We start from the raw sequence: 17,151 nt of genomic DNA on the forward strand, positions 1-17,151 counted from the left end.
ATAAAGCTAATATTAATAAACGTAAATAAAAAGTGCAGCATAATTCAGATATAGTAATACTTTTGTGAAAAATCTTTATAATGCTTTGTTTATTTTTTTAAAAAGGATCTTGACTTACATATGTATATACCTATACCTATACATATGAATTCTAAAACGCGAAATCTGAAATGACAGGTTTTATTACATTGGCTCTGAAATTGTGGATATGACTAATGCCTTAGTTAGTACTTTCGTAGTGGAAAATGAAAACATTTAGAAGTTCCGGATCGAATATTATTTGATGCTCTATAGAATCTCTGGCAGAGATCAAGAACACCAAATGGGTATTTTCACCATTTGCTCAAATTTGGCATTAACTTTTTAAAAATTCTATTCCCCAAAAGAAAATAGCAATCAGCATCATGAAAATCTGAATATTATTTTTATCCGTACTTATATTTTACATGAAAAATGTATATGACAATTTAGTTTTTGATAAATATTTAAGTAAGTATGTTATTTAAAAAGGAGATCCTCTATTACAAAGTTAGACAATTACCTTTTCCAAATATATTAAAATAATGGACTAATATATGAAAGTTGAAATTCTATGTTCTCTGATTATACCGTATGGCTTTGAATGCAGCTCTACAATGACGCCATATATTCAGCGTTTTCTTGTAGTTTTTCTTGCAGCTGTCATGTTTGACAGTCGCCAATACGCATACAACGACATTTCTTCTTCAACGCATGAATTAAGCGGTTAAATTGGGAAAGTTTTGTGCAAAAACTCCAAAATCCGCGTGCAAGATAAAACAGGAACTCAATATTATAAAGAAAATGTGAGATGTTGTGATTTTCTGTTGTTGTTTATATGTGTTTACCATATTCTTTCGAAATCTAGAGATCTTGGGAAAGACAATTTCATTTCAACATTGCCGAGGGGAAAATCGTGTGTTCGTTCGGGTGTAGAAGAGAATAGAACAAAAGCGAACGAAGGAGACTCATTTTTATTATAAAGAGTGCAAATAAAAATTCGCTAACAAAATGTCAGGAATAGCAATTACACGCTTAGGGGAAGAACGTAAAGCTTGGCGAAAGGATCACCCATTCGGTTTTGTCGCTCGTCCAGCCAAAAATCCAGATGGCACTCTCAACCTTATGATTTGGGAATGTGCGATTCCCGGTAAGAAGGGCACCGCATGGGAAGGTGGTCTCTACAAACTACGTATGATCTTCAAAGATGACTACCCCACATCGCCACCAAAATGTAAATTCGAACCGCCACTATTCCATCCTAACGTGTATCCGTCTGGTACGGTTTGTTTGTCATTGTTGGATGAGGAGAAAGATTGGCGCCCCGCCATTACCATTAAACAGATATTGCTGGGCATTCAAGATTTGCTAAATGAACCGAACATTAAGGATCCAGCGCAAGCAGAAGCATACACAATCTATTGTCAAAATCGTTTAGAGTATGAAAAACGTGTACGGGCACAGGCACGTGCAATGGCTGCCACTGAATAGAAGGACGAATAAGTTGCATTTCGCACATACATAAAAACATATATTAGTAGATAGGAGACGAGAAATAAGGGTAAAAACAGAGGAGCGTAGTCAAAACGGCGTGCGAATAGTAGAAATGCACGCTTGTACTGCGTTTAGACGTAAACGGTGATTTGAAGCATTTTCGAAAATGCTATAATGCTAGTGTTCTCCAATACTTCGGGGACAAACTAATTATTTAAATTATTACTGTATTTGTCTATATACATATATGCTCCTACTTTTTAATGAAATAAATCTAATGTATTTACACATGAATTTAAAGTATATAAATAAACAGAAATGTAAAGATGTGAAACTCGCAAGTGGGCTGCATCTCAGCGTAGTTATGTTTTATTCTTATTGCTTAATGTTTCTGACACTTTTTTTCAATTTTTTTTTTTTTTTTTTTGTACAATCTCAATGCATATAATTAAGTGCACAAATTATGCGAGAACTTTTCGGTTTTTCTGATTAATAACACTAGGGAAGAAGGTTTAATTTTCTACAAATAAATAGTAAATACATTTGATTTAAAAATAAATGTTTGGTTTTACTTTGGTTTGACTTTGAAAGCAAGGATATGTTGAGAATCTTCAATATAAGATAATTCTATATAGTTTTGTGATTTATTTTGGTTTGGACTTTTTGAAGAAGTTTGAAGGAAAATTGGCAACTGGCAACGAACTCAAACCGTTGAAATACATGGTAAAAGTTACCATAATAATTTTGCTGTTGGGTTGCAAGACTTATTTGGAATGTAGTACTGCTTCCACAACAGTCGGGTTTTTTCGGAAGAGACCCGTCGTTTGATTCGACAAAGGATTGTTAACTCGGTAGGATTATTAATTACTTTAGTTATCGTCACAACAACAGCAGGCATGTGGATACTAGTACTGCTAACTAACCTCACTTTTTGGTACGTATAACCTCAATATATATACATACTTACACACTTATTTTCTAAATATATGTATATAAATATTATATAAGTAGGTACATATGCATGTTTTATTGAAATGAAAGTTAAAATTTTATTGCTATTTAGAATATCGGGAAGAATATACAGACATATATTTGGGTCTTCAATTTCCACTTTTCTCACATACATACTTCCATATTTTGCTTTGTTAAATAGGTATGCATGTGTGCAGTAATGAAGTAATACAAATTTCAGAGTGTTGGGATATTAGTCATCCTATCTTCATACAGCAAAAATACATTCGTAAGGTGCTCCATGGATACACATATTTGTTGTTTTAGTAGCGTTGCTGGTATTATATATGTATAAATGTATGTATGTGTGTATGTTGCTGTAATATTTAGGGGTTGTCTTTGAGATCATGGCTAACTGACTTGGTTACCTGATAAATACTTACCCACACTGCCTCTAGCATCAGACCGTTTACCTATACTTGTGTCGACTGTAATTCCGTGGTTAACCCAACTTTTAGCTAATTGTGACAGAGCTAACTGGAATTGCTTTACTATACCTAGCCGAATCGAACTCTAAGTGCCCAAGCATAGCCTTCGGTCTTTTTCAAGAAGATATGTACATATCTTGTTAAATAAAAACAAGAAAAAACGTTAACTTCAGTTGCACCGAAGCTAAATACCCTTCACAGGTGCATTTTTGTTAGTAATTATGTGTTCAGTTTGTATGAAAGCTATAGTAATCCGATCTGAAAATTTTTTCGGAGATTATATTATTACCTTAAGGAGTAATCCATGTCAAATTTCGTGAAGATACCACGTCAAATGTGAAAGTTTCCCATACCTGAACTTGATTCCGATTGTTCAGTTTGTATGGCAGCTATATGCTATAGTTAACCGATCTAAACAATTTCTTCGGAGATTACATTGTTGGCTCAGGAAATTATCTATACCAAATTTCGTGAATATATCTTGTCAAATGTGAAAGTTTTCCATACAAGAACTTGATTCCGATCGTTCAGTTTGTATGGCAGCTATATGCTATAGTTAACCGATCTAAACAATTTCTTCGGAGATTACATTGTTGGCTCAGGAAATTATCTATACCAAATTTCGTGAATATATCTTGTCAAATATGAAAGTTTTCCATACAAGAACTTGATTCCGATCGTTCAGTTTGTATGGCAGCTATATGTTATAGTGGTCCGATATCGGCAGTTCCGACAAATGAGCAGCTTCTTGAAGAGAAAATGACGTTTGCAAAATTTCAAAACGATATCTTAAAAATTGAGGGACTAGTTCGTATATATACAGACAGATGGACAGACGGACATCTCTAAATCGACTCAGCTCGACATACTGATCATTTATATATATACTTTATAGGGTCTCCGACCCTTCCTTCTGGGTGTTACAAACTTCGTGACAAACTTAATATACCCTGTTCAGGGTATAAAAAAAAATACCATACAGGGCTTGGTTTTGATCGTTCAGTTTGAATGAGAGTTAAATACATATGTATATGGTTATCCGATATCGGCGGTTCTGACAAACTTCTGGACTTTTTGTGGCGGAGATACCAGAGCACTTGATTCTCGAAAGAGCAGCGATTACAAGTGAAAGGGGTAAATTAATCGGAATAACGATGCACAATTAACACATCGCTTATTCCAAGTGTATTTCGTGACACACAGGAATTGGAAGATGTGGTGTGAGTGAAGCGAAGCCACACTAAGCAATAGAACACGATGCATGTCAGCATAGCAATATATTATATATGGTTAGAATTAAAAAAAAACCGATTTGTTTAATTTTTTTTCTTAATGTTTTCAAAGTCGATGACCAACATTAGTCGAAAACGGCTAAACCAATCAATCTCCATTTTAACACGAAATATATTTTTTAGTAATTAATTGTTTTTTTTTTTTCTCACCGATAAACATTTTAAGGCCGAAACAGCCATCGATTAATTACTAGATTTAACATTACTTTAATAAAATCGGTTTGGTTTTTTTTTAATTTCGGAGAATAGTAATCTCCGCAGGACGTGTTTTTTTAGAGAGCTCCCGGAGAGAAGCTGTCGTTCTATTCCAAATAAATATTTTTACTAAATTAAGTCTTAAATTACAGTTAAAAGATACCATAATATGTGTAGACATTTTTGGATCAATAAATTTGAAAGTTATCTCAGAAAATTCTGCTTCTCCGGCCTTCTAACTGTATATAACCCTTTAACCTACCTCATTAATTATGTCTTAAAAAAGTTCTATTGACTCGCAACACTTCTTTCTGGACATAACCGCTACTCTCCAGTTTTCCTTAATTTATAATATATACCGTGCTTTCCAATATGGATGATATGATTTCTAAGTGTCTTATTATTATTATTAATAAATTTTATTATTCAAATAATCGTTCTCCACCGTTTATGACCCTAATAATCGTGCGCCTGTGCTCGCTCTTCGTTGAATTATTGAAATTTTTAAGCGTACAGTTACTGTACATAAAATATTAAATTGTGAAAGTGCCAATAAGACGAAGAACTGCTCATAATAATGAAAACATTGCTGCCGATCAGGCAAGTATTGCTGAGGACCGCATTTTATTAGGTTAAAGTTTTACTTGCATAGACTGGCGACCACTAACTACAACTTCGCATGTCTCTTCAAACTCACTCAAGTTTGGTATAGGATTTCCGCAATCTTGTAATATATATTTCCTGCTTTAAGTCCAACTTTGTCAGAACAAGAAGGCTCTCTGATCTCTGCTTAGAGGTAACTTCAGTATCTGGAGTCAGAAGATGATTTTAGTATCTTGGATCCCTCTGTTTACATATATATTTATCTCTGTGTCTTTGTTTACTTAACTCCTATTCAACTCCTCTCAGGAAGGCAATATTGGTGGCTCATGTTAATTTCTAAGGGATAACGAACGGCTGTGTAGAAACGGGAACGTGTTAAGTGCCTTAGAACGTCTCTTATTATCTACTCCCGTGTTTAGTGTGTACTCGTCAAAATTTAATAAACTCATAAATACAAAAAATTATATTTCAAATCATAAGCATTTGTTCACAATTCACGTTTGTAGGAATCACTTGAAAAATAATAAAAAAAACCAACCTCACATCTACATATATATATATAATAAATTTGTTCTTAGTTACACCATTTATAAGTCAAGAACGGCTAAGTGAAAAATGGTTTATCTCTTTATGTCAATGCTTTATTAACACACGAAATGGTTTATGATCCATTTTTTGTAAGCTAACACAAGTTGCTTCACAAAAATATTATCAGTATCTCGTTAACTAATAATTATAATATAACTAATAGAAATCATATAGATGGTAGTAGTAGTATTATCTACGTGTCAGCCGCAGTGAAGCGTGGACGGGTCATCTAGTATTTATATAAATACAGACTTATTATTACATTTAAATGAAACTGCTTTTATTTATTTATATCGATACACTTTATTATTTTCTAAGTTTTGTCCACCGTACATATACACGCTTGGATGTATGTATGAATATAAGCAAGCATATATAAATGCTTACACACACATACAAACATACACATATACATATGTAAGTAGATAAATTAAATGGGAATATTAATACATATTTATGCATAATTAGGTTGAGATAGCTACTTAGTTGAATTTGCATACATATGCATATGTATGTATGTATATATTTGAAATAAATAATTATTGTCTTGTACCTAAGTTTATGTGCTTACTTATACATTGTATATATTATATATGTATATTATGTATCTAAATACCTATTGCACCCGCGCACATGGCCCCTGTGTACGCTTATGATGAGCAATTCGCTGCGTGAGAGATGCTTGAACCATTATAATTATATTATAATATTATTAATAATCTTGAAAAATAATTAGAGCTTCATATGTACATATTTATGTTTATGGAAGGGTTTTATCAGTATTTTTACGAATTTTTTTTTTTAATTTTCTGGAGAAGAATTACAATAATTACAACAAATATACAAATAAATATTTCTAGAACTAAGCTATTTTGAAAAATTGCATTTTCCAAGTATTTCAACACCACATGTTTACATATGTACCTACATGTATGTATGTATGTACATATATAATATGTATATATTTATATTTAAGACATTCGAATATACAGGCGAAGACCTTTCGTACGTTTTTAGCTTTATATATGTACATATATTACATAAGTAAGTACTATTAGCATTATTTATTTTCAATTATTTCCCTAGCTTTAATAATTAACTTTGGCATACATAATAAGTCGTGATTAAATCGATAAAGTTAGGAAAATACTTATAATTACTTTATTATTTATTTTCATTACACGATGGAAAAAGCTTTCAAGTTTTTTCTTTACTCTCTACATATTTAAGCTTTTCTATTTGATTATCCGAAGTCATTATTGAATACATATCTACTATATAATATTTTCAAGTATTTTCATCTACAGAGATTCCAGTCGAATACTGTACGTTTTGTGCATAACTGTTTCCATTTCGCAATTCCGTTGCTCTTTTTCTCTGCCTAATCGTGCTTTAAAAGCATTTGTAGTACCACTCCCATTGCTTGCGTGCCCGCCACATTTCATTCTATCAAATGGCTGCCTCCTGCTGCAGATTTTCTTTGTTCTTCTGCAATAGTAGCAACGAGTTCGGCGACGCCACTGACATTGGCATGAGTCCAGCGTTGGGGCTGGGACTTTCGTTGGCCTCCGGGCGTCGTAATTTACTCTTGCAATAGTATTGCTTGTGTGCCACATAAGTCTTCATGTAGTTGAAGGAAATATCACATGTTTGACAATATTTTTGATTTGCCGCTACTGTGGCATTGTCGTCGGTGGCAGCGTTGAGCGGTGGTGGTGGTCCAATAGCGGGTGAGCTGAGCGCTGGTAGTGGTGTGGTTGGTGGTTGGCTGTCGCCTCCGACGTCCAGGGGTTCAGTTTTAATATGTGGCATTTGCTCGGGGCCGAGACTGTTCAGCGGTGGTGGTGCTGTCAAGGTGGCAGCCAATATTGTTGTGTTGTTATTGTCCAGCAATCGTGCCGAATTCGCTTGATCCATTGGCTCGCTTTTTATGGTGAAATTGCTAAAAATAAATAAATATATTAATTACAGTTAAATAAGAAAAAAGGATATTCATATCGCCGCAATGACAGGTGGCTAAAGGTTTCGTGGGATGCAACTTATTAAAGTCGAAGAGAAAGATGAGGTGGAAACGTCTAAACACTTTCTCTTTCACTGCCGAGATGTCGGCGTACTAAGTAGGAAGCACATCGGCCGCACACTTTCTCGAAACCAGCGAATCGGCTTCGATTAATATTATCCAACTCAATAAAATTGTGTATGGTCTTTTTGATCAATATCTAGAAGTTCTTGACATCGCAACGGACTCGTGTCTGTAGTTGTCGATGTGGGATTATTCGAAAAATCTGTTTATTTTTATCGTACCTAACAAGGATAGGAGATTGGTAGCACTTCTGTGTTTCAAATTAAGGTCCTTTTGTATGCGTAAATAAATTCAAATGTAGGTTATTGAGTCGCCTTCCTAGGTTCACCGGAAACGGCAGACTGCCGATGGTTGGTGATCTCCGTTTTCCGGTACTCGTAAGGTGCAATGTATTGACTACCTGGAGAAGGACACAACAGTCACAGGAATGCATTGGCGAATTTTGGGTCAATTTGTAGGAGAAAAGGGGTTCTTCTACCAAGACGACGTCCCCTTTTTCATCTCTTTCATCATCATGGTCAAGTTGGTGGAGTTTACCTACATGCAATTAGTAGGCTTGCAGTAAACGTATTTTTCAAAGTATCAAGTTAAAACGAAACAATGTTTAGAAATAAATTGCAATTTATAAAAAAATTTACATTTTCTAGGCTAAGCCAAGATCGCATTCGAAAAAGCGGTTAATTTAAACAAATTCTTTGTGTAAAAGACGTCTGTTTTCATTCATCTTATTTTCAACAATCATTGGGCATAGAAGATGGGTAAAGAGATCGATGAGAAAAGTAAATTCGAAACTTATAATAAAAATCCGACTACTTACCCACTCTCTCCATTCAAACCAGCTGCATCGGCAGTTTCCAGATCATTGGCTTCAGGTGAAATTGATGGTGAATGAATGTTGATGTGAGGATGCACCAGTTTCATGTGGCGTAGCTAGAAGAAGTAATCAAAAAATTAAAATTTTATATACACTTATGGTAATTGATGGAAATTAATAGGGTAACCGTCTCAAACTTACCACGTTGCCCTTATAGGAAGATGAGTAGTTGCATAAATCGCAATTGAATATTTGTTGTTGTTGTTGGTGCTGCTGCTGCTGCTGCTGAGCTTGCAGCTGCAACTGATGTTGCTGCTGTTGCATAGCGGCTATTTGCTGCGCCAATTGTTCCTGATTCAGTGTAGACGCTATGCTAGGAATTTCCAAGCCCTCATCTTCCAGGATGCAGGACATGTAGTGCTCCTCATTGAGGTCGGTGGCTTTCTTGTCGAAATGCATGCGGATATGCGTGCGCATTCCACTGAAAAAGAAAGTACATAACATTCAACATCCAATCCTAAATAGCAATGTGTAAAGTCTCTTTACCGTAAAGTGTTGCCTTTGTAGCGGCAAATGCTACAGCGAAATGCCTTAACGGTGCCATGTGTCTCCATGTGCTTCCTATTTTCGGTGGCTGTCAGACTAACAACATCACAAACGGGACATTTATACATATTTTGATTGGGTGCCGAAAGGGTCGATGTCGCTGCGATGTGCTGTGCGCTGCTTTGCGTTTGTTGCAGTGCGGGCGGCGGTGGGCATGGCAAACCAATTTCATGGATTGTCTTGCATTTGCCACATTTTTCCTTAGTAAGAGGCAACTATAATTCGAAACGAAACTATAAAAAATCAAATTCACATAATACATCCATAACCTCGTCTTACCTGTCCAGTTTCGGCTGTCGCAGCTGCAGCTGCAACGGCTGCTGCGCCTGCTGTGCCACCCCCCTTGGGGCAGTAGTAATTTTGATGAGCACGCAAATTGTCCAATGATGTGTATTTGATGCCGCAGGCCGCACAAATTAGTTGCTGATAGGCGACCGGTGTCGTTTCAACACTCGCGGCTGCACCGACCCCAAGAGGCGACGTGTTCGCCACTTTGGCTTCACCTTCGCCAACCTCCTGATTGCGTGCCGAACAGTAGTGTTGCTTGTGTGCCAGATAGTTTTCGTACTTGCAGAAGACAATGTTGCACTCCTTGCATTTGGAAACACCCTGTTTGACATAAATTTGCGGTTGCACAGCTGCGTTGGGTCCACCACCTACGTTACCGCTATTACCGGCCGAGGTGGGGTTGCTTAAAACCGGCATGCCGAGTAGCGAAGACTTTGCTGTGGCAGCAGCAACCGCCGCTGCAGTCAACTCAGCGTGAGTCGAACCATTACCCACATTAGCTGATGTGCTGTTGTTTACTGCAGCTGCAGCGGCCGCCGAGAGCTTTAAAGCGAGTTCGAAGTTTTGTTTGGCTAGCAATGGATTCATTATATTGGTTTCGGAGAGTTTCAACGCTAGATCGGCGGGTAACATTGAACGCAGTGGTAGATCAAGCATGTTGCTGGCGGCGGCAGCTGCCACCAGCGATGCAGTCGAAACATTTACAGGTGGTGACATTGAAGATGTGCTGCCGGCACCCGAACTACGTGGACTTATTGCACGTCGTTTTGGCGATGGACTCATCGATGGACTGTTTGGTAATGAGGGCGCGCATACAATCTGTTCGGGTGTCATTGTGCCACTTTCATCCATTGACAAGTTCTCCTTACTTGCCTCCAGTAGAGTTTCCATATCCATACGTTGCTGATCATGATCTGCATAGGAGGAAGCCGAGTGAACTCGCTGTCGTTGCAGGCTGACATAAGAGGGAGGTGAACGGCGTAGCGAGAGGTCCAATGGTGCGGACTCACTGTTGCAAACGAGAGAATCAAACCGATATACATACTAAGAATTGGTTTTGAGGAGGTTTTTAGTTAAATATATTTAGAACCGATAACTCTAGTAAAAGAATATTATATTGGTCAAATTAGCTCACCACTCTATCTTTCGAATCCTCTTTGAAGTTGGTCGCCTTGTCGTGGCGAACGGGCTTAAGTAAGAATAAAGTATGCATCTCAAAGGAAATGTACTCTAATCTTACGAACTAAGAAGGATACCGCATAATTCCCACAAGAATGATAAGGACGAATAAACCCTAGGTTTTATGCCCATCTCCTATTGTAGAAGTATGAGGATACCTGTACCAACACCCCTCTAAGCCAAGGTGTCCAGGTACCCGGGCAGAGGGCTGAATGGTCAGCGGGGAGTAATAAATAGCTGATCGCGAACGGTCCCCTCCGATGCCCGGGCGAGGTCGGATTTATAAAAGCCTTCTCTCCGCATACCGGCTCTGCGGACGAGGGAGAAACCCTTTCCGGCTTACTCGTGGGACCAAATATGAACGGAAACAATAAAAAAAAAAACAACTACAATAACCAAATTGAGGCCAACAGCAATAAAGCAAGCAGACCAATACTGGTGTCCATTTCCGATGAGTCCATACTGACTACAAAATCAGCTTCGAAATTCGAAAAGCCAGATTAAAATTTTTCTAAGGCGACAAAGTGGCTGACGAAGACGACACGGAAGAGGTCGAATTTCATTGAAATCGGTCGAGTACTTCCTGAGATATGGTTTTTGGTCCATAAGTGGGTGAAGCCACGCTCATTTTCAATTTTAAAAAAAAGCCTGGATGCAGCTTCCTTCTGACATTTCTACCGTAAAATTTAGTGTTTCTGACGTTTTTTGTTAGTCGATTAACGCACTTTTAGTGATTTTCAACAAAAACTTTGTATGGGAGGTGGGCGTGGTTATTATCCAATTTCTTCCATTTTTGAACTGTATATGGAAATGCCTAAAAGAAACGACCCGGTAGAGTTTGGTTGACATAGCTATAGTAGTTTTCGAGATATGTACAAAAAAGTTAGTAGGGGGCGGGGCCATGCCCACTTTTTCAAAAAAGTTACGTCCAAATATGCCCCTTCCCAATGCGATCCTTTGTGCCAAATTTCATTTTAATATCTTTATTTACAGATTAGTTATGACACTTTATAGGTTTTCGGTTTCCGCCATTTTGTGGGCGTGGCAGTGGGCCCATTTTGCCCATCTTCGAACCTAACCTTCTTATGGAGCCAAGAAATACGTGTACCAAGTTTCATAATGATATCTCAATTTTTACTCAAGTTACAGCTTGCACGGACGGACGGACAGACGGACGGACGTACAGACAGACATCCGGATTTCAACTCTACTCGTCACCCTGATCACTTTGGTATATATAACCCTATATCTGACTCTTTTAGTTTTAGGACTTACAAACAACCGTTATGTGAACAAAACTATAATACTCTCTTTAGCAACTTTGTTGCGAGAGTATAAAAACTAAATGGTACACAAAGATATGCTGGTGTTGCTGGTGCAATCAGGTCATGTCCGACTGATGCGCTCAATGTGATTCTGCACCAACAACCAATGGACATTTTTGTTCACAAAATAGTAGCTATTGCGGCGATAAGAATAAAGGAATTGGGAGGTTGGAATCAGCAGAACTACGGACATAGTGTAATCCTAAACAAGCTCACCATTAATAAATCAGACTACATTCTCAAATCTGGACTTCAATAGACACTTCCAGGTGAGGGTACCATCTAGAGATCAATAGACAATTTCAACAAGTTGCAAACAACAGGTGGAAAAACATAACAAAATGCGTCATAACTAAACAACATATGACAGGAAAAGAACCAACGACTTATAAAATAGGTCAAGAAAAAGCATCTACAGAGTAACAGCTACCACAACAGGGCACTGGCCATTTGGGGAACACGCTTCCAAAATGGGTATGCCTTACAACGACATTTGCCGTGACTGCGGAGTAGCAGGGAACAAGGAAACAATCTTCCACTTTCTTTGTGAATACCCAGCTCTAGCACAGATACGACACAAAACACTTGGAGTCCACCAAGCACCAAACCTTGAATGGATTTCCACTAAAAGCTTATCTGACATAAGTAGTTTCATCGAAACCTCAAAATGGTTTGAGAGAGAAGGTGAAACGCAATAGCAGATACAGGTTTTACGAATAGTGTATCAAAATGGCACATCAAGTGCTAATTGAGCTGCACTCCTATCTACCTACCTATCTTTCGAATTAACGGAGTACTTCGACCATTTGGTAAATTTTGAGGATTTTCCAGCTATGATTCTTCAGGTGCTTAGAAGAACTACCGCTGTATAATTTGACTTCATATCAACATAAATCTATGCTGTTAGATTTGTAAAGGATCTTGCTTTGGAATGCTCATACTATAGTCTAGGAAATATACGGTATTCGAGTGGCTAAGATTTCAGAATCTTAAAGGTTTACTTCTTAAATACACTGTACTTACCGCGCACCATCTTTTCGCTTTGGCGTTGAGGTCTCACTGCGGTCGCTACTACGTCCAGTATTTTTCTCTACAGGAAGCACGTCGCTGTTATTGGGTTGCGAAGGTTGACGAACCGGCGGTGTTTCGACCGTTGGCATTTGTGGAATATTTGCGCTTGCAGCTGCGTTATTATTATTCGCTGCAGTATTGGCATTTAATCCACCCATATTGAAAGCGGTAGCTAATGGCTTCAAGTTACCGTTGTCCAACATATAGCAGGTGGTGTCAGGGTTTGAAATGGACGTCGATGCTGATGAGCTGAAGGAGCAATATTTAATAGAAACGAGATTTAGTACCTTTCATAGAGTCCCCCATATTATATGTAGTGCTTGTACAATTGGAAATTAAGTTAAGCATTACTTACAGTGGTCCCGGTATCCAGCTCGCCGCTCGTATTAACGAACAGGGAATTATCAATATTGGATTGGTGGGTAAAGCCAGAAATGGTTGTGGCGGTGATGCTTGCAACGACGCGGCTGCAGCAGCAGCTGCCGCAGCGGCAGCGGCCACCATAGCTGGCGTCGGCGTCTTTGTGCGCGTCTGAGGGCTGATGGCAGCCGCACCTACCGGTGGTTTAATTACATTAGCGGTGCTTACTTCCAGCTTTGGTGTTAGTTGTCTGTAGTATGGAAGAGAACATTTGGAGTATTTTTAATTAAAAACGTTGCGGCCTTCTTACCCCTCATTGCGGCGTGAACTGCAGTAATGCAACTTGTGTGCGCGATACGTCTTTACATTATTGAATCTAATATCACAATCGCTGCAGTAACGATCCGTTTGCTGAAACATATAAATTTTTAAGATTATGAAGCATTTCTTCGAACGTTCAACAAGTTTTTGGACTTAGGCTAGATCAATGGCACTATCAACCAACAACTGACTCACTTGACTAGAACCACCCTCTTCTAATGCGGCGGCGCCGTTTGATGGTGGCGCGCTGCTACTATGCGCGGGCGATGTTTGATGCATGCGCATGTGCCGATTGAGGGAGACCTTCTTGTCGGCGCTGTAAGAGCATTGTGTACATGCATATTGTTTCCCCGTCTTGAGGGCTTTGGGAACGTGTTCGCTACCGTTATTACCAGCGCCGATATTGATGGTACCACTAGAAGCGTTGGGCGCGTTAGAAGTTAATGTGCCAGTTTTTTCGGTAATAACTGTGGACAGCGAAGCTCCATCAGACTCCATGTCTTTATTACTGCAACAACGAAAGAAGTGTTTATTAACTTCATTGTCCCTTCTCGTTCAGTTTGTTTACTTACCGATGCGAGCAGTAGTAGGCCTGATGCGCTTCCAGTGTTGAGGGTGAGCTGAAATGTATGCCACAGGGCAAGCACATGAACAATTTCAGGCGTGGTGGGATATCCGCTGTAGCAGCTGGTGATGATGAGGCGCCAACTGACGGCGTTTTCAACACCGGTTCCACGACATTAACCACTGGCGCACTCATTAAAGTGTCCATGTCTTCTTGCTTGGTAAGCGCCGGTGGCGGTGGTAGCTGTGCGAGTCGATTTTTCGTTTGCGTCTCTTCGTGTAAGACTTTTAGGTCTTTTGCATCCGGTTTCAAAGCCGGATCTGAAGCCAAAAGCGCATTTAAGCGCAATTTTGGCAGTACGTTTGTTGGTGAAGACATCGGTGGTGTCTCGTTGCCGGTCAGTTCTTCCTTATGTGGGCTGCTGCTGGCAGGACGTGTGTCGTTTGAATTTATTGAAGTTGATTCGATACTAATTTCATTTAGATCTTTCAGTTTTTCACGTTCTATATTTAGTTCGATTTTGTGTACAATATGCTCGTTGACATTGTGAAATATGTCTAGGGAATTTGAACCATTTGATATGGCTACACTTGGTGGACGACTCGGTGCACTTTCCTCTCTTCTATCCGGAGATATTCGATGTGGATTTATAGCAAGTATTCGACTGTCGTCCTCTCTTGTATCTGTGTCTTCTTCCATTTCAATATCAGTCTCTTCAAGCCGATGATCTTCACGCTCTAAATGCTGCTGGTCTGCTGTTAAGTCAGCGGGACTCAGATCTTTGGAATCTAAACAAAAATGTGTATTAATTAATTTACGATTGTATCTACATAATAAGTTTTTGGTGAATGGAAATCGAATATCCGAAACATTGCTCGTATAGAGATATTTAAATGGGTTGATTGCGATGAAAGCAAAAATGTCGGAATTAAGTGTAAAATTTGCTCCACATTTTTGAATACTCGATAACCCACTTTTCAGCTGGGAAATAAGGTTCAAAGAAAACAAGAAAAAAGATGGTTAACATAAAGGTATGTTAGCTATGCGCAAAACTCTAAACATACATTGTATATACGGATGACTTGAAAATGGATGATGGAGTAGGTGAGGGAATATACTGCTCAGAGTTAGGCATAAGACAGCCTTTTAAGTTCCCGGACCAATGCAGTACTTTTCTGAGGTTTTCGCTATTGCGAAAGCCCTGGAGATGTCCTCTAATGCACCTGCAGGCAATATCAAAGTCAACTTCTACGTAGACAGCCAAGCAACAGTCAAGGCAGTAACCTCGTATCACATATCGGCCATAAGTATTTTGGGAAGTAGCAGTGAAAAGTATTGCCAGAGGCAAGGAACTTTACTTCTACTGGGGCCAGGCCACAAAGCCATCGTAGGTAATGAAATAGTGGACGAGATTGCCAAGACCATTCGGTTAACACCCGAAAACGTTATCAACATTCGGAAACCCGTGCATTGTCTATACGACGATCTGGACAGAAGTATGGTAAAGAAAATCAAAACCCGATGGAACGATCTACCTGACAAACGGTGCAAAACGGCATATCGGAAGTACACAAAATTTCTATTGGCACACGATATAAGGGACTGTAGGAATATGGTCGGAATTACTGTCTGGTGACGGCACACGCCCGCAGAATAGAGGTGACAGATCCATGCAGGAAACGTCTACAACAAGGCACCAGGGAAACAATGTAGCATCTCTTATGCACTGCCGCATAAGCAAGGCCACGCTGTAAGCATCTGGGGTTTGATACACTGAAGCAGGTATCGATGGTGAGTCCGCAGAGTCTGTTAAAAGTCTCTAAGTTTCATTTACCTAACACCTGAACTCCAGATTAACCTAACCTAACCTAATATTATTAGTGGTTTTGTTATAAGCAGGCTGCAAAGGTGGTATAATTTTCTTCAGAAAAATTTAATTTTATTGTTCAACGTAGCTGCCATTAAGAGTGATACACAGTGAGAACATAAAAAAGTCACGTGTTCAGATCCGGAGAATATTATTGATATGTAAGTATATCGAAACTTTTTTCAAGCGTTTGACCTCTGGATTTAGCATTTCTTTTTAACAAAAAATTATTCTATTTTAATACTTTACTTTGCTAGTTAACTGTTGGGGTTTTCTTTTCGTGGCATTTGACACATCTCCAGAAGTTTCAGATTAGAATCCGTCGAGATATGTCTGCAACAGTTATCGGAGCCAAATTTTGCAATTATCGATTTGATCAAATACTGCTCAGAAATATCAGTATGCGGTAGCATTGTATCGGCGTCTCGCGGAGGCCACTTTTCATAGAGCTTTTACAATCCCAAATATTTTTATCATTACTCATTATCCTTTGAATGGCAGTGATTCCTATCAACTTCATTTTGCTGGCATCCAAATTTATTTTGTGAATTGTTTTAATGTTTTCGTTTACAGCAGACCCTTTTGGACATCTGTCTTCACGACCTTTAGTGCTCATATGACAGTACTTCGTCATAATGCTTTGATGAGACTACTATAAGCCTACAAACATCAATGGTGGGTGTAGGAAACTTTTAGCTGCGCGATGATTATTAGAAAAAATGAAATTTGGTCGGTACAGAGATTAAAGTCGGGCTTCTGGTGACAATATTTTTTTTTACTAATCTGATCATTAACCCCGTTGTATACAATTGGAAAAAACGAAGAATTTCAAAAAATATGACTCATGAACATCTTCTTCTTCTTCTTAATTGGCGTAGACACCGCTTACGCGATTATAGCCGAGTTAACAGCAGCGCGCCAGTCGTTTCTTCTTTTCGCTACGTGCCGCCAATTAGATATTCCAAGTGAAGCCAGGTCCTTCTCCACTTGGTCCTTCCAACGGAGTGGAGGTCTTCCTCTGCTTCCCCCGGCGGGTACTGCGT

At 38.7% G+C, this 17,151-nt stretch overlaps 2 protein-coding genes across 3 annotated transcripts in view; one reads left to right on the forward strand and one right to left on the reverse strand.

The window, feature by feature from the left end:
• The first annotated feature begins 696 nt into the window (after positions 1-696).
• On the forward strand, positions 697-1,873 carry LOC108969351 (SUMO-conjugating enzyme UBC9-B). Its single transcript, XM_018934001.1, has 2 exons — positions 697-824; positions 887-1,873. The coding sequence occupies exon 2, from the start codon at positions 1,030-1,032 to the stop codon at positions 1,507-1,509; it is 480 nt and encodes a 159-aa protein (XP_018789546.1). The 5' UTR covers positions 697-824; positions 887-1,029; the 3' UTR covers positions 1,510-1,873.
• A 4,658-nt stretch (positions 1,874-6,531) lies between these two features.
• Positions 6,532-17,151, reverse strand: part of LOC108969381 (zinc finger protein ush) — a 213,298-nt gene continuing 202,678 nt past the window's right edge. For both annotated transcript variants that reach the window (XM_018934060.1, XM_018934061.1), the window contains exons 3-12: positions 14,249-15,029; positions 13,872-14,184; positions 13,666-13,766; positions 13,351-13,605; positions 12,948-13,244; positions 9,412-10,429; positions 9,073-9,347; positions 8,728-9,007; positions 8,530-8,642; positions 6,532-7,571 (exon numbers count right to left, since the gene is read on the reverse strand). In XM_018934060.1, the coding sequence (XP_018789605.1) occupies positions 7,079-7,571; positions 8,530-8,642; positions 8,728-9,007; positions 9,073-9,347; positions 9,412-10,429; positions 12,948-13,244; positions 13,351-13,605; positions 13,666-13,766; positions 13,872-14,184; positions 14,249-15,029 (3,926 nt within the window). In that variant the 3' untranslated portion in view covers positions 6,532-7,078. The remainder of the gene's footprint in view (positions 7,572-8,529; positions 8,643-8,727; positions 9,008-9,072; positions 9,348-9,411; positions 10,430-12,947; positions 13,245-13,350; positions 13,606-13,665; positions 13,767-13,871; positions 14,185-14,248; positions 15,030-17,151) is intronic.

This window comes from Bactrocera latifrons, unplaced genomic scaffold (assembly GCF_001853355.1).
Source record: "Bactrocera latifrons isolate USDA-ARS-PBARC rearing strain unplaced genomic scaffold, ASM185335v1 scaffold_25, whole genome shotgun sequence".
NCBI lineage: Eukaryota > Metazoa > Arthropoda > Insecta > Diptera > Tephritidae > Bactrocera > Bactrocera latifrons.